The 20,513-nt window shown below is 45.1% G+C and overlaps 1 protein-coding gene across 1 annotated transcript in view; it reads left to right on the plus strand.

Annotated features, from left to right (window-relative positions):
• The window catches only part of XRN2 (5'-3' exoribonuclease 2), a 45,522-nt gene extending 25,389 nt beyond the window's left edge, over nt 1–20,133 (plus strand). Inside the window, exons 26-32 of the mRNA XM_010082236.1 lie at nt 1,488–1,544; nt 3,581–3,649; nt 3,748–3,882; nt 4,957–5,069; nt 10,663–10,723; nt 15,446–15,587; nt 20,071–20,133. Coding sequence (XP_010080538.1) covers nt 1,488–1,544; nt 3,581–3,649; nt 3,748–3,882; nt 4,957–5,069; nt 10,663–10,723; nt 15,446–15,587; nt 20,071–20,133 — 640 coding nt within the window. The remainder of the gene's footprint in view (nt 1–1,487; nt 1,545–3,580; nt 3,650–3,747; nt 3,883–4,956; nt 5,070–10,662; nt 10,724–15,445; nt 15,588–20,070) is intronic.
• The last annotated feature ends 380 nt before the right edge of the window (nt 20,134–20,513 follow it).

The following is a 20,513-nucleotide window of genomic DNA, read 5'->3' on the forward strand; positions in this document are numbered from 1 at the left end:
ATTTCATCTACAGAGGACTGATTTTTGTGTATTTGGTAATGTTTGAACTTTAATAGGAAAACAGGGCCTATGTAGTAAAGTAGTGGTGGTTAGTGGCCTCATTCAGCAGGGCCATGGGGCTTTGGCCTCTTTGCTTTTGTATGGATGTTGATTTAATGCAGTCTGCTCTAACTTCCAATAGTGCATGCTGTTTAAAAAAAAAAAAAAAAAAAACCAAAAAGCAACTCTGCTTTTTATATGCTAATCTTAGTTGCAGTAAAGAAAAATCCAGATAAAGATAGATTTTGCCATTTTCCATTGAGGCTATAGCACTAACTTCAGGACTATTACCAGCCGCCACCCATATAAAAAATGCTAATGTTTTTTTGTTTTCTAGATAATGCATTTAGTTTGGGAAATTATCACTGTAATCTTCACATTGTAGCATATGTATTCGTTTATCTGACTTTGCTTAGAGGCATAAGCAGGTGTTCAGCAACTCATTTGCATTAAATGCACCAACACTTGGATTTTGTTGGACAGATAATGTATCCGAGGTCACACTCACTAATATACGTTTCTCTGTTCTTGTCATGGCTTGTGAAGAATATGAGCAAGTCGGAGCTCTTGGAGGAAATAGCAATGCAGGAACAAGAAAACTCTTCTGGCATTGCATTCCCTAGATAGGGCGTGAAAAGTGGGAGGTTTTTTACCTGGAGAAGTAGCTTGCTAAGGATTCTGTGCAGATGAGCAGGTGTTGATATTGCCGCTTCCAAAGAAGTCTTACTTCTGCTACTGCTAAAAAACTTGGCTCAAATTCAGACAGCGTGTGGACAGTTTGTGACCTCGTGTAACCTGGGGGTGTGACAGTTGTGGGGTGAATGAGGAATCTGGTTTCTGATTGGTAAGAGTCATCTTCTCAAGCATTGTTTGGCGGCTTGAGTTGAAGGAGTAAAGTTTTCTGGAGGAAAGGGTTAACATGGAACTGCATGTCAACCTGTTGCATCTCAGAGAGGAGGCTCTAACTGTAAAACAAATGCTAATTTTTTTTTTGTTTGTTTTTTACATCAAAGCTTTTTTCTTCCTAGCGAAGCAGGTTTGTGTCTTCATGATGTCTGCGTGTATATGTGTCTGTGGTCTTCTCCTGTCCTCCTAGAGCCTGTTGGCTTGTGATAATCACACCCTAGCAGTCCGGGGAGGTTTCTGAGGTGCAGAATAGTACTAAGGTTTGTAAACAGGCTGCAGGGCGGTGGGAAGTGTGTGGACCCGCTGTTAGACACCAGAGGATCCACACAGATCAGCTGCAAAAGGAACAAAATAAGGCTTCAGTAATTCCATTGCTTAAGGAAGTATTTGATTTAGGAGAAAGGCGAGTTAATTTTTAAATCCTTTTGATGTGTAGCAGGCTTAGTTGACAGAGGAACAGGAGTGGTAGCAACAGAGACAGTGGAGCAAATGATGAGGAATGTGTTACATGATGTTTTGACAGAGGTTTTTCTCTTTACCAGGACGGTGGAGTCACCTGTTCCAATGCTGCGTGATCTTACACAAAATTCTGCAGTCAGGTAAGTGAACTCTGGGGTTTAGTGCAATGGCATACACAATACGGCCATCAAAACTCAGCTCATTCTGGTGTTAAATTTGCAACAGAATCCATCTCTTAGTAAAATGGAGTATTTTATTTTAAAAGTTTCTGGTCTTCTGTGAGAACTGAATCCAAGGTATGACATTGTAACACAGCAGGCTTGGGTTCAGGTGGTTAAGCAGCACGTCGTGACATCTCCTGCGAAGGTGGCCAGAATGGTTGTTCCTCAGTGCGTCAAACCCAGCATGTGTCATCCCTTGGGAAATACCTCATCTTCCCTCCTGTTGCTTTTCTGCTGGCTTTCTGTTGGGACTCTTGGGTCTTTGACAAGCAAAGAGCAGCACCTACAGAACTTGATAGTCAGTATCAAGCTTTTTAAATTAAAAAACCCCAAACATTCACGACAGCAAGCCTCCAAGGCAGAGTTGGGTTTTGACTGAAAGCCCTCCAGCTCTTCATTTCTGCCTCTTGGATTTTTATCCATTTTTATTCCTAGCAATTCCCAGAGGGTGCCTGAGAATGTCATCTTCCATGTCTTTAAGAAGTAAAGGAGTAATACTAAATCTGCCTGAATGCGCTGTTTGGGAGAATAACAAGAGACCTCATAATGAATAAAAGCCAATGTGGAGTTTCCAAGAGTAAACCTTGTGGTCACAGAAGATTTTAGTTACTCTTGCACTTGATGGCAGATTTCTGTAGATGTAGTGTAGTCTGTCATTCTCACTTAATTTGTCACGGTATGCTAGGTGTGTAATGCTCGAGCCTGGAACCTTTCACTTCTTCAGCCACAGAAGATACTCGAGACACTGAAAATCACTTGTGATCTGTCTGTATCATTTTTTCCTCCAAGGAGGCATAACTGGGTTCATCTAGAACAACTATCTCCAGGCAGTAAGAAATGCTGCGCTGTGGCTTGTCAAGGTGTTGTAGAAAGGATGTTCTGAAATGAGGATTTAGTTACTTTGAGCGATGAGTTAAAGGCGGTTTCTGGCTTTCCATCTGCCCCTGTCAGGAGGTTTGAATTGTTTTACGCTTCTGTCCATTTCTCTGTTGCAAAGATTTCTCTTCCTGTCTTTTGAGATAGTATGAGCAGTCATGATTCTGCTCTTGGGTTCTTGTGGCTTTGGCTGAATTTTCCAAGGGATCATTAGTCTCTTTCCTTCAAGTCTCATTCATTCTCTGTGCTGAAAACCAGATGGATTTCAGCTGGAAGCGTGAGATTATTCTGCTTAGCTGTTTGCTTTTCTCTTTCCTGGCATCCCAAGCTGTATCAAATGGTAGGTAGTGAGACAAAAGGAAGCAAGTTGGTGCTGGGCACTTCAAGTATGTGCTTGGTGGGTCCTGCCTGAGACCTGGATATTGCTAGGAGTGGGGATAAATTTCCCTAGAGCAAACCCCAACTGCTGTATAAGGCGTTGTACCACCAGAAATTGGGCTTTCAACCACTTTTTGCTCTATTACTGTGAGTTTGTCTAACAGTCGACAGCTCAGAACACAGGGTCTGTGGGGTGTCACTGCAAACAGGTGTGTGTCCCTCCTTGGGAATTGCGTGCAACTGCAGAGCCGCTGCTCAGGATAAAAACCCCCTGGCCCAGGAAGTCCCACTTCGGAGTTTTGTCCACTTTTGACCAGACTGCATAGCAAGCTGATATCCTTCCTGGCTGTGCTGCGGCAGCCTTTGAACTCCAGCAAGTACAATCAGGGCTTTGACTAGAGGATTTGTTCTCAAGGGGCTGGAGAAGGTACTTTCATTACCATACATAGGATCGACTGTTTTCTAGACATTAAACTTGCTTTTGGGCTGGCTGTTGATACAGAGGAGGAAAAAGATCACCCTGTGTAAAATAATTGAGACATCCAAGTCCAGTATAGTCCATATTTCCATGTGCAAGAAATGCACTTTGCAGTTTAAGTCGTGGGTTCTTGAATCCTGTTTTTTCTTCTCTTAATAAAGCAGCAATTGCTTTTAAGTCTTGCTTGTCTTAATTTTTCATTTCCTCAAATATTTTCTCCTAGTATCTCATTCAAAGATCCACAGTTTGATGAAGACTTTGTTTTCAAGGCTGTAGTGTTACCTGGTGCAAAGTAAGTAGCAGTTGTCCGTTTTCACATAATGCCGTTTTCTTTCATTAATCTGAGTATTTGCTCTGATAAGTATTTATGGAACTATTTTTAATATTAAGGAAACCTGCTCCAGTTCTGAAGCCAGGAGACTGGGAAAAAACCAACAACGATGGCAGGCCTTGGAGACCGCAGCTGAATTTTAATCGGGACAGAAAACCAGTCCATTTGGACCAGTCAGCGTTCAGAACCTTAGGGTAAGACTGGCAGCATTGTTATTGACTGCCTTGTTGAGGTGACCATACTCCTTTATTCCTTTTTTTAATTAAAAAATTAAGAAACAAAGGGGGCAGGGATGGACTGCCAGAAATTAGGTGCTGGTATTCTGTGTTGGAAACTGGCATGTGATACTTAAATTCAGTATTGATGAGAGCTGTAGATTACAATTATTTTGCTGTAATGCCTTGCATTCTTCTTGATTTTGGGTTTGGGTTTTTTCTGCTCAATATTTCTAACTTTCCCATTGGGTTTTTTCAACTTGTTTGGTGGATGCTCACTTGAAGTACAGAAGGTACAATGAGAAGATTGCACACAAGTGATAAGTAAGATTATTATGAAGACAGTAATGTATTTTATGCTTTTAAAAACAGGTTTTAAAACCCCTTGTTTGTAGCACACAAGCTACACCATGCAGACTGTTTGATTGTCATTTTTCGAGGCATTGCCACAGTCAGTTTTTCAGTTCTCCAAAAGTCCAAGTAACTTTCTCAGGTGCTGCAGTGTAGTATGAGAATGCTGTGAGCACAGGATGAGAGAATGAGCTGCGGAGAATGTTTTAAAGGAGATTGTAATACTATCAAATAAAATTGAACTCTGTGAGCAACCCAACACGAGTGTCTCCTTAGGAAGAGAAAATACCTTTTTCATCATGTAGCTCTGGAGGAGCTGGAAGGAGAAAAATCAACACCCTTCCCTCCAGTTGTGTGTTGGCAAGCGTAATTGTATTTGCAGATCCGCATCTCTACCAGCTCTCTCTTATTAGGAAAGGTGACAGCTTACACAGTCTGCAGGAAATGCGTGGGTTTTCTGCTTCTTGTGGCTTGCTGTAGAAACTGCAGGATTTTTGCTGGGACCAGCTCACAAAGTGTGTGTGTTGTGGCAAGCCTGGGACTCTGAGCTGTGAGCGAGTCGCTGCATCCTGCGTGTGCGCATCTCCAGTGACGCACTGGAGAGAGATGGGGTACTCGATGGGCTGGGCAGCAGCTGTGCTGCAGGTTGGCATTCATAAAAACATCCTATTCTTTTTTCTTTCTGTTTTTCACACATGACAGCCATACGATGCCAAAAAAAATGTATGCCAATGCCGTACCTCTCGGAGCTTATGGGAGCCCATACGCCAGGCCGCTTCTGGGTGGACAGCAGCAGATTCCTAGGTTGTTGTCAAGTAAGTGGGCTCTGCTTTCTACTAGTTTGAAAAATATTATGGCTTCATTTTAGTCTGTTGCACTGTTGCAAATAAAAAGTGGATTCGGGCATCTGTCTTCATTAACCTGGTGTTGCTCTTCTCTGTTGCTCTTCCTTTACGGAACTGCTGGAGTGAAATGTCCTAAAATGTAACTATGTGTGTCTGAGTGGGATCCCATCGTGAATGCTGTGCCTGGCGTTCAGATGCAATAGCAGAAGTAGGACTTTGTCTGCTAAGGGTTCCTAGTGGCTGTTATCCGGAACATGTGCAGTGTGTGGCTGAACCTCAACATCACCTGCATCAGCGGACTTAGCAGAAGCCTGGTGCTTTGTGTCTGAAAAGAGGAGGATGCTGGCCACAGAAAATAATTAATGCACAAGGCATGGTTGCAAGTCAGGAGAGATTGTAGGACTGGTGCCGAGATGCCAGGCTGAACCCAAACTGCTAATTCACAGTCTTGTGTTGGCTTCTCCTGCCTGCGGTGGGTGTTGCAGCTTCTGTCAAGGAGCTGGTAGGAGATGGCTGGGGATGCCACTGCTGCTGGCTTGGTGAGCACGTGGGTCACTGGAAGTGGTGAGATAAATCCTGCGTGACCTAAAGTGGAGTTCTCCATCCTGGGAAGGAGTTGCTTGTGCAAAAGACTCCCAAACAGGACACCAGTTAAGAGTCCAGTCTCTTCGCCTGTGATCAGGAGCTGCGTTTCTGTAATGGCAGGATTGACACAGGAGGAAACTCGGCTAAACTGCATAAAAAGATGCGTTAAACTCAGAAGTTCTCACTGGTCAGCTGAATTCTTGCAGTATTGAATGATGCCAGTGTTTGAAGTTTAAACAGCTGACACAAGGAAAGTTTGAACTCCAGCATTTTGTCACATACAGACCGGATCACTGCCTGGTGTCGGTGTCAGCCTTTTCATACTTGACTTGCGTTTTAGCTGCATGTGCAACAGCAAACAAATAGTATCAATGGCCATTGTGAATTAAACTTGTTGTCCAGTCCCAAAGTGGATGAAGTGTAGTGGAGCAGTGAGTGCAGAAGCTTTCTTGTGCAAGGAATCAAATTGGTTTAAGTGGAGAGACGGATTGAATATGAGTGCCTGGAGCTATTAACTTTGATTAGAGGAAAACAAGGGTTTTTTTTAAATAAGCAAGAAATAGGATCTGAAAAGAAGAGTGTGGGGAATGGGAAGGCAGACAGGCATCACATTTTTGTATTAATTTCCAAAAAGAGAAAGTCTCTGTGGTTTTGGGGAGAGAGAAGCATTCATGAGCCCATCAGTTCCTATACTGCTGTTCAAGTCTTCTGAAGCTCGAGTCTACACTTTGTGGGAAATGCTTATTTCAAAGCAGTTTTTGCTGCCTTACATACACGGAGCTGATCTTGCCAATTAGGTACTTGGAAAGCTCTTGTCCTCGTGGCATCTGAGCAGCTCGTGTTGTATAGGAAGCACTCCACATGCAAATATGCCCCAATGCCATTCTTCTTTCAGATCAAGGAGGCTTGAATCCACTGATCGATACAAAATCCCAGTCCATCTGTTGGCCTCGGAAAGACTGTCTGGTCACACGTCCCTTCCTCCTCTTATCTCCTGACCCCTCCTCACCCTCGAATTGCCTCGGGCATCCCCGGTTGCTGTTCTCCAGGTGTGCCTGGCAAATCTGAAAGCAGGGCTTTTTTTTTTCCTGCCTGTTGTGCCACTTTGCCTAACAGAAAAAGCAGCATTAAGGAGAGGTTGATCTCGCGTTTTCCTGTTTGTGCAGCAAAAATTGGTGCCAGGTCAACCTGCCGGTCCCTCCAGCCGCCGTTGCAGCGCGCAGCTTTGCCTGCTGCCAGCGATCGTCGTACAAAGGCTTTTTCACAAAGCAGGGCTTGTGCGCCTGCCGTTGCTCGCTGGGGCTCTTCATCCCGGAGTCGAGAAGCTGGTTCCTGGCACTCTCTGTTTTTGTGGGAGGCCGCGGTGCAGCATGCTGCAGATGTATTCTTTGTCAGTTAATTTTGTTGTGTTTCTCCTCCTCTTCTGCTGATGATACCAAGCTGTCCTGGGAGATTAGTCTTAAACTCTAATTAACTTCTGATTTGAACTGACCGCGATGTGAACTCTTTACAACGGACTACACCAGCAGTTGACTGAATCGCTGCCAAGTATCCGCATGCTAACTCCTCTTTTAGCAGGTAGAGACCCTGGTAAAAGGGTTAAACCCTTGTTAGAATACACCCAAGTGCCATAACCCAGAATTTCTGTGGAAATCAGTCTTTCTGACCCTTGCACTGACGGATGCTTTTGCAAATGGGACCGCACCTGGACACCGTAACACATCCTGGATTTTGGACGGTGTGGGTTGAGTGCGAAGCAAACCCATTGAGATGGGAGCGTGTCGCAGCTCTCTGAACCTCGCTGCAGTAGGTGGTGGTCATCTTACTGACCAGGAACAGTCTGCATGGACAGTGCCTTTGCTCCGATGGAAATTTGAGGTCGGGATTGAGTACCTGGGCCAATTCCACCCAGACAGCCTTCTGTCTTGGAGCGCCGAAAGGTGTTCCTTGATCTGACAGCACAGCTGTCTTGCTTTTTGCAGTCACCCCCTTCAGTTTCAAGCACAAATGTCTCTGTCAAAGCACAGGTATCCTCGGCTAGAAAATCAAATTAGAAGGCATATGCTGAGCTTTTTTAATGGAGCAGGTCATCCCTTGTGTCAGTCATGTTCATCAGCTATGTGACAGTGAGAGAGCAGCCATGTGTTGTGGCATGATTGGATTGGGAAGCGCTTGGGACCCACACGTTCCTGAAAAACTAGAGCTGATGTGGTTAAAATTCCCACACTTTGTGGGATTGCTGCAGAGCAACTTTTCATTTTGTGTGTTATGTTTTTATATGTATGATGAAGTAAAATTAGACTCTAGAAGGGCAATGCGGTCAGCCGAAGTGCCATCTCCTCCTCAAGAGCCTGCTGTGGGTGTTCCTGACTGTTGTTCTCTGATTTGACTTGGATGTGCCAATTTTCAGCTGATGAATAATTGTCTGTGCTGATAAATGGGGGAGTCAAGTGCGGTACGGCGGTACTCTGTGAATGGCAGATCTGGTTTCTGCAGCGCAGGATATCTGATTTGTGACTTTCATTTCAGTCAGTAAACTTGTCAATTAGCTGCGTTTGAAAAGTGATTTTGATTAGTGCAATCAGTAAACACAAAATCTCGTCTTTGATTGCCGTGCTGATTAGATAAATTGTCACTTGAGGAGCTGCCAGAGAAGGCGGTTTATTTGGCCTTATAGCTCTAGGAAATGCCTAAGTTTTGAAGACTAAAGAAAATATTAATTGCCGTTTCTTCTCCGATTTTGTGCCTTTTTGAAGTGCAATTCACTGCTCCCAGCTTTTTCCCTTCAAAGACTGTTCTCTGCCAAAGCCATACAAATGGACAGTAATAAGGTGGCTTTCAGTGTTGCTGTGATGATTTCGTGGAGCTCTTTCTTAAACTGTTCCCTAGAGCTGCTGGTTACAGCAGATGGAAAGACAGTGATTAAACAGGACATGTTTTTACCAGCCCCTAGGCAGGGATCTGGATGAGTGGCGAGACCAGCAGCATCTCGCTGGGTTCCTCACTGGAGCACCATTTGACCTTGGCAGTGGAATGCAAAATGTGTTCGTAAACCTCAGCTCAAATGTGAGGTTCTGGGCAGGGAGGGAGAGACTGCATCCGTCTGTGTAATTGTCAGGATGCCTGGGGGTCTTGCCTAGCTCAGCCTGCACGGAGGAGAGGGGTGAGGAAAGCATCCCCATTATTCTCCATGGAATATAGGGGTTTTTTCTGGAAGTTGGTGTCTCCAAGCAAGCAAACGGAGAACTGGCCAGGCTCAGGTTGGTCAAAGCCCCGTCATTCTTCTGTTGCATGTATTTCCACAGTGCTGGTCTGGTGTCTGAGAAACTTTGAAATTGTTAGAAATAAAAAGTCATTTCAGGATATTTTTGGATTGAGAGTAGTGACACTCTTAGGCTTTACCAAATTATTTTTTTTTTTTTAGCAATTTCATCTTTGTACGTCTTTTTTAAGCTTCAGTTTAACTTAATAGCTTTTTTTCCCTGCACCTGCTGCCTGAACGCAGCGTTATGGGCCTGGGTTTTCCTGTGGTGCACTGATCTCGTGTTCAAAAGCAAACACGGTGTCACGAAGGCATCGTATTAGCACAGGCTGTGTGTGCACGGCAGAGTCCCTGTGGTTCGCAGGCTGATTAGTGTGAAAGCGCCACGTCTCTGTCTGTAGCCCTCGCGATGCTTTAGGCTGGTTTGGTTATGGTGTGTGTGGAATAACCAATTACACCTGATGACCAGCATCAGTTTAACAGTATGTATGTGTTTGGTGGGGTTTTTTCCCCTTTTTTTTTTTTTCAAATTATTGCAGAGCATTAGAGTCCTTGAACATTGGCAGTTTACCAGGGCGCTGCTGTCCCATCACAGCAGGTCCCCATTAGACAACTTCAGGAACCAGCTGGTGAAATTAGGTCACACTTAGCCACCATTGAAAATAATCAAAGGTGTCACCGAAACCGAAGCTTTTGATTGATGCACAAGCTGAGTGTTGTGGGCTGACCGGGGAGCTATTGATTAACTGGTTCTTTTATCCTGTTTACCGACCAGTTTATGTAGAAGAACAACCACCGGTTAATTGCGTGTCCCGTTAAAGCTGTGTTGTTGCTGCGCTGTCTTTGTAAGGAGGTAGTTTGGGCAGAAGAAACAATTGAGAAGTGGGTGGTCTTTCTCTCTGCAGTTCCTTATAACTGCTGTGCTGGGTCTCTGGACAAGTTTTTACCCAAAAAATTTAATTCAGTCTGATTACATTATCTGGGAGTTCATTAATAGATTTTTATTGTTATATTACTATTGTCTGGGTTAACTTTAAAAATGTATTTTTGCTGTCTTTAAAGCTATCCTAAATATAACTGTGTTTATATATTTTTTAAGTATGAATGAGGTGGAACTGTTTGCTTTATTACATCCTCTGGTTGTTCTTTGCGTTTGCTCTTCTATTCTGTAGACTAACGTAACCTGATCAGAGGGGAACTTGCCCATGTTTTGAGTATTAAACAGTTGTTGCTCACAAGCAGATGATGATGGCACAGGGGGGTGCGTGTGTGGATGTGTATCTGTATTTTTTCATCTAGTGTGGTGATGAATGTACCTGTAAGAAATGTCAACATTGCCTGCAGTCTTTGGTTGTTACTGGTTTTGCATTTTTAAAAATTCCAGAGAGGTTACCTGTGAAGTGTCCAAGCACTAACCAATGCTAGTTCTAGGAATTAAAATTCATTCTTCTTATAACTTCAAGCTTATTAGACACATTAAGAAAAATAAGTGCCTTTTATTAATTGCTACTAAACTTGCCTCTGATGGACACAAGGGCTCTGTCGAAATCAGCAACAGGAACCTGCAACTTGGTGCAATGTGTTCGGTAGTACGTACAGTCCGAGATTGTCTGTTTGACTTCTTCAAACAAGTTACTGGGAATGTATAAGAGTGAGTGGAGCACAGTTCTTCTATACTTGCTTTTTTTTATTATAACCATTTCTTTTACCCTCTAGATCTCAGACCCCAGGAGTCTTGGCGAGGTCCGACACCCCTGTTTCCACAGACCCCGCAAAGGTAAGGCAGGAGGGACGGAGGTTCAGTACATCGTGGCCAGGAGGATGTACTTGGTTCTGCCAGGCGTCACAGCTTTTATTTTTTGGTCTTTGTTTTGAGCTTTGAAATCACGCTGTACAGCAGGGGTTTTTTTTAAGTTAATTAATGTCCATGATTTATTTATATTTTGTGAGTGCACTATGTGGTACTCATCCTTTAAAAGGCTCGAGTACTTTGTATTAAAAAAAAGAAGGCAAAAACACTTTCCATTAAAACTCAGACTTCAAAATTAACTTTACTGTTGGTGCTTTGGTACCGTTCGTGGTTCTTTGGCCTTTATCTTATTGAAGCTTTTGAGATACTATGAAATTGAACACAGAGAGCTTAAAACTGCATTAGATTTTGGACAGGCTAAACAAATTTCTTTTTAGGAGGGCTGTGGAGCTTAATGAGGCATAACTAATGGTGTTCCACTTTTATCATTTCTGTGCCGCAGCCGCAGCATTAGTACAGACCAGCCATTGATTCTTGCTACAAACCTCTTGAAGTCCTAATCAGCTTCTTTGGTACAAGTTTTTCAGGCCTGACAAGCCTATTGTAGGGCAGTGTCACTGTAGGTCAGTAGTTATTAGTTGCCACTGAAACAGTTTCTTTAACTACTTAAGACTGAACTGAATTAAATGCAGAAGGGACTCGGGGAAGGATTATGGAATCTGCAGCCCAAGAAGTGCCATCGAATAGAAGGAATGTGACATGGTTTGGTAATAAGGGATGTTTTCCGTGCGTTCCTGCACTGATAGGTTGTACGTCCTTAAGTCAGGCAGACTTTATAAACTCCAGCATACCTGCCAAAGCTATGAATAATTATATTTATTTATATTTATGGAGGAGTGACAGTGTATGGGAGATCTTTGAAGTTTCTGCTCTGAGGCACAACTCTTTTTTTTTTTTTTTTTCCTGGTTTTATTTGCAAGTGTTAACCATTGAAAATATCCGCTTTGGGAGAATTTCTTGAGCTCTCTGCAATCACGCTTTCCATGGCAACCATTCTGATCCCTATTGAAATAAGTCCGGCTCCCTTGTCCTGTGCCACGGCAATGTGGAATATTGCATTATAAACGAATCTTGCATTACAGACTTTTAATATGACTTTGTCTATGGCAATTGCTATTCCCACACCTTAATTAAATACAATTTATATAGCACTGTTTTGTGACATACTGCTGCAGGTCTGTAACTTGTCATTGCTTTTACAAGGCTGTACTTTGATCCTTTTACCAGGCTGTTTATTTTTGCAGGTTTTGCCCTGTTCTGGGAAGGTGTTTGATTTGAGAAACAAATCAAACAGGCACTTGGGGCTGACGTTGAGTTTGTTGCTATGCAGAAATAAGCCTGGAGACTTCAGCAAAATTTTAAACAGAAACATAAGGATAGATAGGCTTGGTGCAGGAAAAAAATGGCTGAAGCTGCTGAACTGGAACCCTCCCGAGAGGTTTTCAGTTTCCCAGTTAATTCCCTGGGAGCTGTACCAGTACCCCCAAGGCTGTCCCCGCTTGCTGCTGCGGTTTCAGGTGCTCCGGGAGCAACAAGGTGCACTGGTGGGAGCAGCGAGGAATTTCTGTTCTCCATCACTTCTGTTCCCAGGAAGAAAGTAATGGAGGGAGAGGCCAGCCCCTGCTCCAGCCTTTCCGGGTGAAGTGGGTGGACAGGAGGCTGTGGTATCCTTGATTTGCGACATCAAGCAAGGGATAAGCAAAGAGCCATGTCGCTGCCAGGAGAGCTTTGAGCCTGTATGCCGCTCCGGAGATAGAGTATTGCAGTGGGGGCTAAGCTAGCTCTAGCTTCCCAGGCCTGGGTGGAAAAAACCCAGCGGTGTAAAGCTGCCGCTTCACAAGCCAGGTGATCTCCTCTGCATAAGATTTCTTGCTTTTAAATTTAGTGATGAAATTCAGTGTGCAGCAAGTAAAATAAAATTGGCTGTAATGCTGAAATGCTTGCATGAAGTTCAGTGTTTCAGCACTCCTGTACGTACGTGCTTTAGTTCAGTCATAAGCTGACGTAACTCTGGGTAGTGCACTTGAGTAACTGCTGATGTGCGCTCCTGTGATGTTCCAAGTGACACCGCTCTTTTTTTGTTACCCGTGAGGCACAGCTGTGCTGCATACAAATCTCCACCCTCGGGTAGTTTGGATCACCGATAAATGCACCCACCATGAAGTCAAGCGCTGTGAGGACTGCAGTCTCCTGATTCCTGTTTGCCAGATGAAAATCTAACATTTTGTTTTTGAAAAATAGTACATAGCTCTGTGAATTAAGAGCAGCAAAAAGGTGTAAGCTGCTTTTCTGGTTTTAAGATCAGAAAATGCACTGTAGCTTTTTTTTCTCCTTTTCCTGCTGGGTTCATCCTCTGGAATATGCAGTGGTTCTGGCTGGAAACCACCAATTTCACTCTCGCTCTTGAAGCAAAAACGCCCCAACATAATAGTGATATTAGTTTTAATGTGCTTCATTTGTTGAATAGCCCAACTTTTCCCTGAGCAGCACTTCATTAAAATAAAAAGTTTAAACTCTGTGCCAAATACGTAGGAATGTTAAATGGAATTTGTGTCACCCTCTCCCGTTCCGGGCACGTAGCGAGTGTTGGCTTGCCATCATCAGTTGCTGCGGGTGTTTATCACAGGCACCTTAACAAAGCTGTAGGGACAGAGTGGCTGTTGATGGAAGCCCTAGAGCTGGGGCTATAGAGGGAATTCCCTGTAGTTTTCCTGAAGGCTGAGCAGTGTATTCTTCCTGGAGAGACCGCTGTTTTCTAGGAATAATGGGGGAAGAAGAGTTAGTACTCCAAATACTTCATCAAGAGGAATGTCGTACTTAGAATACTGATTTTGAGTGTTTAGTCCCCGAGGCTGTGATGGGCTATTAACTGTAAATATAATATTGTTCCTCCTAGGGAATGATTCAGATAGCGTTGTGCATGTCTAGATGTACCTCTGAAGTGGAAAACCAAACCACCCAGTTCAGCGTTACTGCTTAGCCTTAGTGCATGTCCATTTTTAGTACCTGCAGTGCACACTGTGTTTACCAGCTGCATGTTTATCAGCTAAGACTTGTACTTTTTATAAAGAGGAATCAAGTTATTTCATTTCTAGAGGTGGCAGGAGTTTCTTTTGCCTTTCCGAAATTCAGGCAGGTCTTGATCTGACCAGCTGGAGCAGCTGTCTTGCAGGATGTAGGGTGAAACCAAAAGCAATTTCCATCCAAAACCAGAAAGCCTTTGTGTCCAAAATGCCTGTTTTCATCCATTGTCATCTTACATTTACCTGCCTCGATTCCAACCCTGCCTCTGTTCCAGATGGTGAAACGTGTGTTTAAAAGTCCTTCCTCCCCCAGCACTGCTTCCTCAGGCGCTCAAGGTGCAGTTTGCCCAACACTGTTCAGCTGCTGTGAGTCCCCCCATGCTCCTCCCTGCCCCGCCTGTGCATTTGAAAGAGTCCATCAGCCTCTGCATCAGGTTGCTCCTCCAGGGCTAAGTCCTGCTGATTTAACCCAGCAAATCTTAGCAGAGGCTCTTTGGAGACAGAGCAACTTTCGGTTGGGCGGTGCAGCAGGTAGATGTGCAATGCAGCGCTTGTGCTCCCTGCCATCCCTGCCTCTCAGCAGGCTGGCTGCACACCCTCCCGCTGACTCTTAGCAGGGGTCAGAAAAGATTAACTGTCTCAACTACCCAGTGGTTTTCCTTCACAACAATATATTGTGCTGCGACACGTAACGGCTGCGAATTCTGCCAGCAATCGTGCCCTTCCCCGTGCTCAGCTTTACAGGCTATATCATGGCTACAGCATTTTTCTAAATATTTTTTAATCAAACAATGATTTGATGTATTATACCTGTTGCTTTATAATTGTAATGTTAGAATAGGCACTTGAAGGCAATTAAAACATTTCTTGCTGTTAGTAGTCTAGGATGGTGAACTAGGTTCTAATGGAGGTTGAATTTGCGTTCCCATATAAACTGTACACCAAATGTCAGTCAGTCCGTGCCAATTAGTGCTTATGTTGCTAGGTCACCGTGGTCAATTGAAAACGGCATCAATAGAACTTGAAAAGGTTTCTTCCCGATCAGACCTTCTGACATATTGAGCAGAATAATGGATGGGAAAAAGCAGCCAAGGCCCCTACCCTAGATTCAGAATACTTGCAGTAAGAATTCATTTGCAACCTGCAATTAACTAGAAAGAATGGACTCCCAGAAAGAGTCTGGACATTTAGAAAAGAAAGCCTCATTCTCCTGTACCGCACATGTTTACTCTTTGGATGGTGTGTTACGTGTAGCTAACTTGGGGATATCTGGGGTTTAATCTGCGTTCGAGAACAGTGCAGATGAATTGGCAGATCTGCCCCTAAAATAAAAGGTGGGACAGAATCCTTCCAAGGAATCTGGGGGAAAAAAAATAATCTCTGATTTGTAAAATTTACTGCTTGTGGTCATACCTGGCTCTGCAGCTTGCAAGCTGTGAGGAAGGAAGCAGAAAGCAAACGTGGCCTTTTGGTGGGAGAATCTGGGAAGAGATTCCCCCCTCCCAGATTTTAACGACTGGGCGTCTGCGGTGCCGCTGCGGGCACGGCTGGGTGTGCCGGGCAAACCGAACTGGTATCATACCAGGCTCTAGAAATCTGGATGTAGTGGTGTGAATCTCTCCCTAGGAGCCAAGTTCATGCTGCAGTGTGCTTCTTCTTTCCACAGAACCGCCGGGGCTGCTCCTCTGCTCGCCTGGAACCGCATGCTGCAGTCCCAAAACCAGTACCCGCCCAGTCAGTACCAGGGGCTGGGCGGACCCATGGGTTACCCGCAGAGACCCGAAGATCAGATGGACAGGGGAAGACAGGTATGGAAACCTTGCCCCGTTCTGCGCGTTCTGTTCTCCTCCTGAGCTGCTTTTAGCCCAGTGAGAGCGCTGGCAGGTGAGCTCCCAGCCCCTCCGGGCGTACCCCTGGCTAAAAGCCCGTGCTGTCCCTGCGCCGCCACAGCTTCTCATTAAAAGCGGCTCAAACGTGCTGCCGGGTCACACACTGCGTGTAGCCTGAGAAAACATCATCCGGAGGCAGGTATTTCAACCAGAGTCTTCCTCTTCTGTAAGGAGACCTACCAGCTGCACGGTTTGGGGGTCGAAGGGCTCTCCCCAGCACATTTGAAATGTAGATTTTTACAGCTTTGTTCGTTTTTCCCCTCAAGTGTTGGTTGGCTTCTCTTAGCTGAAAAACTACTTGAAAGCAAATGTTAGATTCTAGTAGCCAGAGAAATAAACGTCTGTGGAAGTATGCGTGAAAATAGCTTTGTGGGTTAAATGAGAACAAGAGAAGGTGACAGGACAACCTCATCCAAAATTATAGGTGATGTTGTCATCAGTTTAGGAAAATGCCACGGAATGAAAATGCTGCTTGAAGGCAGCAGGTGGTTCTGCGTACGTGATTTGTGTGTGTGTGTTCCCAGTAAGCACATAATCTGCATATACCCTTGTACTGGAAATGTATTTACGGTGCTATATATGAGTTTAAAACCCATTCCAGATACCTGTATTAAACCTTTAACTCTGCTGTTGTTTTGGTAAGTCAGGACTCACCTGTGGGCAGGTCACTGAGCAGTAGTGGGGAGCGAGGAGGAGGAGGAGCGCTCAGCTGCTTGGTGGCAGCACTGTTTCCCACTCCTTTACGTGGAAACTGAGGCACAGGCTGTCTGAAACTTGCCTTCTGTTGCAACCTGCTCCAGCTGCCTCTCGTAACCGGGCTCAAGACACGTCACTTCGTAGTGAGTGCTCCGAGTTTTCCTTCTTCCCAGGCTCCCCGCCTCCCCCATAAGCAGACACTGGTGTTACACCGCACAGCACAGGCACAGTCACGTTTGGTGCGGGGTTTCTGGGGCTGTTTCCACGCTGTTGGCAGCGTGTGGTCATTTCCACAAAGGTATAAAGCCTGTCCTACGGGGCGTGGGTTGGATGATCCCCAGTTCTCCTTTGCTCATACGGCACGGACTGCAAGCACAATCCATTTAAACCGTAGTGCCACACAGCGTGTGTAAAAGTTGTCTTCCAGCATTTTTACTTTTCTCGTTTGTTGGCTGCTTTATGTTTTCCTTTTCTGTTCTGTTTGGGACACTCAGGCAGCGCTGTCTGTCACAACCACTTTTGCCCCACGACGTGGTTACGGTGTGGGGATTTTGAGGCAGGTGATACAGTAAAACCCGTGCTGTCACACTAGGTTTGTCAGAGAAGAGCCTCCAGCCTTTGCTGGGGAAGCTTTTAGCAGAGTGCCGTGTGTTCCTGTGCCTGGTTCAGCTTGCCGGGACGGGAGCCCAGCAGAAGCAGCCCGGGAGCCGCTAACACCGCTCTCAGCATTGTCTGCCGGCTGCGGGATTACGCGGCGCTGCTGAAAGGATCTCTAGCCAGCGAGCCGTCTGCCCGGTGCTCCCAACGCCTGCACTCTCGTCCCACCCAGCCCCGGTCAGCAGCAGTGAGCCTGCCTTCCCCCCGCCGCACCCAGCAGCGTTGTCAGCGCAGGGGGGGCTTTAGGGCTGGGGTAAGAAGTGTCTTCAGCTCCTTCAGTTGTCATCTTGGTGTCACAGCGAGAAACAGGGGAAAGGGAGGCGAGTGAGCCGCCGTGCACTCCTGCTCCAAGCACAGCGGGAGCATTACCAGTACGAACCTTCCCAGGACTGGTTTGGATATAAGCAAAACTAGACAGCATGGGTTATGATGATATGAGGCTTAATGGGGAAACAGGGGGCTTGAGTCCTGGCTCTGCAGCCGAACTAGCCCCCAGTGTTTTTGGGGTTTTTTTTAGGTGCATGTCAGATTTGGATGAGGTATATTCATAGGGTCGGTTTTCAAAAATCTTTTGTGTTACCCGGATTCACCCAAAACCCTGGAGACAAAGGAATAATTGCGCTAATCCATAACAGGGGCTGCTGTAGTAATGTACAAAAATCAGCCGAGGGTTTTGATGCCAGTGGAGTCTGGGTGGTATTGAATTAGGGCTGGAAAACAGATACTTGAAAAAAGTCTGTCTGCTACGCCATGCTCTGCTCTGCCCTTCATCCTGGGTGGTGTGGGTGGGTGTATTGGCAAAAGGAACTGGTGCTTAAACTGGTTCATTCCCGACCTAAAATCTTCGTGGGTAAGGGATTGCCTCCCAGAAACGTTTGCAGCATGGGCTCAGGGAGGCACTCCCTCTCGGTTCACATTTAGGAACGAGACCATGGGGTCTCGGAGCATCGTGGACATGTACAGCCCGGCTGGGACAGGAGACCTCTGCCCTCACGGGTCTCTGGCTGTGTGCCACCTGAATTATTCAACAGGAGGCACGTTGCTGTTTGGGAATATTGCAGCCTTGCCTGAAACTTGATTCACCTCTCACCAGCACTAGGTCATGAAAGGAAGCTACAACTGGGTGATGACAAGGGTTCTATTTGTGTTTTGCATACGTGATGGTTCTTAAGGACAAATCTTGCAGCTCAAGTAAACCTGCTTTTAAAATTTAAATTGAAAAATTTCCCTTGCAGTTTCATGGCTTTCCAGCTGGTTTTTATCTCCTTTTAATTTTTTATTGCCTTTTTTCTTTTTTTTTTTCTTTTCTTTTTTTGTTATTTTAAAATGAACTTTCAGAGGTCATTATTTCCCCGGGGCTGACAGCACTGGAGTAAAATTAGAAGCTACCTGAAAGGGTTTAGGGTGTAAAACCAATAATTGAATCCAGCGTTGCTGCCTGTAAATTTCAAAGCTTTAAAGCCTTGAAAAGGGATTCAAGTGGAAGTAGTGACACACAGCAGCATAAATAATTATCTTTGGTCCCTTTCACCTCTGAATTCTTTTTTTACAGCATACAGAACATGGTCTGAAGAGGTTAATAAACGCGCTGCTACAAAGTGCTTACAAAATTAATGCGACTGCCATGGATATGGGCTGCTCTGTGGTGGGGGGTGCTTGCTGGTGTCTTCCAGCTCTTCCAGAAAACCGAGGAATAAACTTGATGGTGTTGGGCAGGTGTTGGATATTTTTTTTTTTTTAACTCTGTAGTAATGCACAACTGAATAAATGTCCAGCTAAATGTTTTGTGCAGCTCCTGCAAGCCCTGGAAATTGCAGTTCTGCGGAGGGAGCGCTGCTCTCTGGGGCACTGGGAGGATTTTAAGGGATGTGGTCAACTTGTTTCCTTTGTTAATGAATTGCCATCAAACCCAAACCCCACCAGAAAGCTTTGCCAGAGTGGAAACAGTGTATTCTGCAGGTGCCTCTTTCCCAGCCCTTTGAGGGCAGGGTGGAAGGGGTGGGTTTCTGCTCAGACCCCCTCCTGGGTTGCCTGGCACAAGCAGCCTGGAGCTCACCTCCCCTGGCCCGGGGCTGCCGGCTGGCTCTGCGGTCTCGGCCGTTCCAGGACCAGGTAGGGATGGGTTTCTCATTTAAAGAAATGAAAGGAAGCCCCTCTTTGCCTGCCCACCAAAAAAAACTCTGAGTAGGAAACAAACTAAGCCCTAGGGCTGTCGTTAGTGCATCATGTTAATTGGCTTTCTGGTCTCTGCAGTGTAGCAGGATTTGAAATAATTCTAAATGCTTCCGGGGGACTCTGTGAAATTTTCCAACACATTTTTCACTGGATAGTTGATGTACAAAATGCCCAATTTAAATACAAAAAAATATCTGATTTGCAGTGGTTTACCAGGTGGGATTTAGGCATCTCTCAGATATTATTATTTTAAGTGCTGGCGAATACTGCTTCTGTAGCAAATACTTTTTTTTTTCCCTTAAAATATTTATTTGTAAAAATATCTGCCTTGCTTTAACGTAAGATTGCTTACAGCTAGAACAGAAAGCTGGCAGTTAAGGGAAATTATTTTTTTCCTGTAAAAAAAAAAAAAAAAACCAAAAAAACCCAACAAAACAAAAAACCCAAACAAACAAAAAAAACCAAAACCAAACCTGACAGATCCTGCTAACAGCACACAGACATCAGGCATCTCGCATTGATACTTAGCCCCCAAGAATCCCAGTTGCAGCGTTACTCGGTGTGTATGTGCTGCACAGCCCCCGTTTCTGTAGGAATTGAAGATTTTCATTTCAGATCTGCCCCCCAGGTGTGTGTGAATGTGTCCGTGTTCGTGGCCGGTGCTGTACAGACCCGCTCGCCGTTGGGGGAAGTTGATGCTCGTGTTTTCGGGAGAGCATCGGGAGACGCCGCGGAGAGGCGCCGGGCTCGGCCGGGAGTACCTTTCTGCGCCAAGGATGTATTGTTTCATTTTCGTATGGCGCCTGGAGCTCGGCTAACTTGTTTACTGTGATGTTAATCCAAAAAATAAATGCTTGCTTTTGTTTGTTTGTAGGCATACAGCCCTGGGAGGCCCTACCCGCTACCACCGCCCGCAGGAAGATACAGCTGGAATTAGCTCGTGGATTTTTTTTTTTTTTTTAAGTATAGAAAATGTCCAGGATTTTTGTTTTTGTTCTTTTATTAATGGGAGGAAAAATGGAATCTTTAATAACTATCCCTGTAGTTTTAAAACTATGATTGTTGTTTTAAATGTGTACATTTCTTACCAAACTGATTTACCAAACTGGTTTTTTTTGGGGGGGGGGGAGGGGGGGCTCTGTCGCGTGGCAATAACGTTTTGCAAAAATAGGAGTAACCTAGACTTGCTGATTTGCCCGCGAGCCCTGAGGGGAGGTAGGAGTGCTGCTCTGTCTTAGTTATGTGCGCACGCTGTGCTTAGCTGCGCCTGTCAATCCGAACTCCAAACATCCTTTCCTTCACCCCTAAGAGCCTGAA

The sequence above is a fragment of the Pterocles gutturalis genome, unplaced genomic scaffold (genome assembly GCF_000699245.1).
Source record: "Pterocles gutturalis isolate BGI_N339 unplaced genomic scaffold, ASM69924v1 scaffold19984, whole genome shotgun sequence".
Classification (NCBI taxonomy): domain Eukaryota; kingdom Metazoa; phylum Chordata; class Aves; order Pterocliformes; family Pteroclidae; genus Pterocles; species Pterocles gutturalis.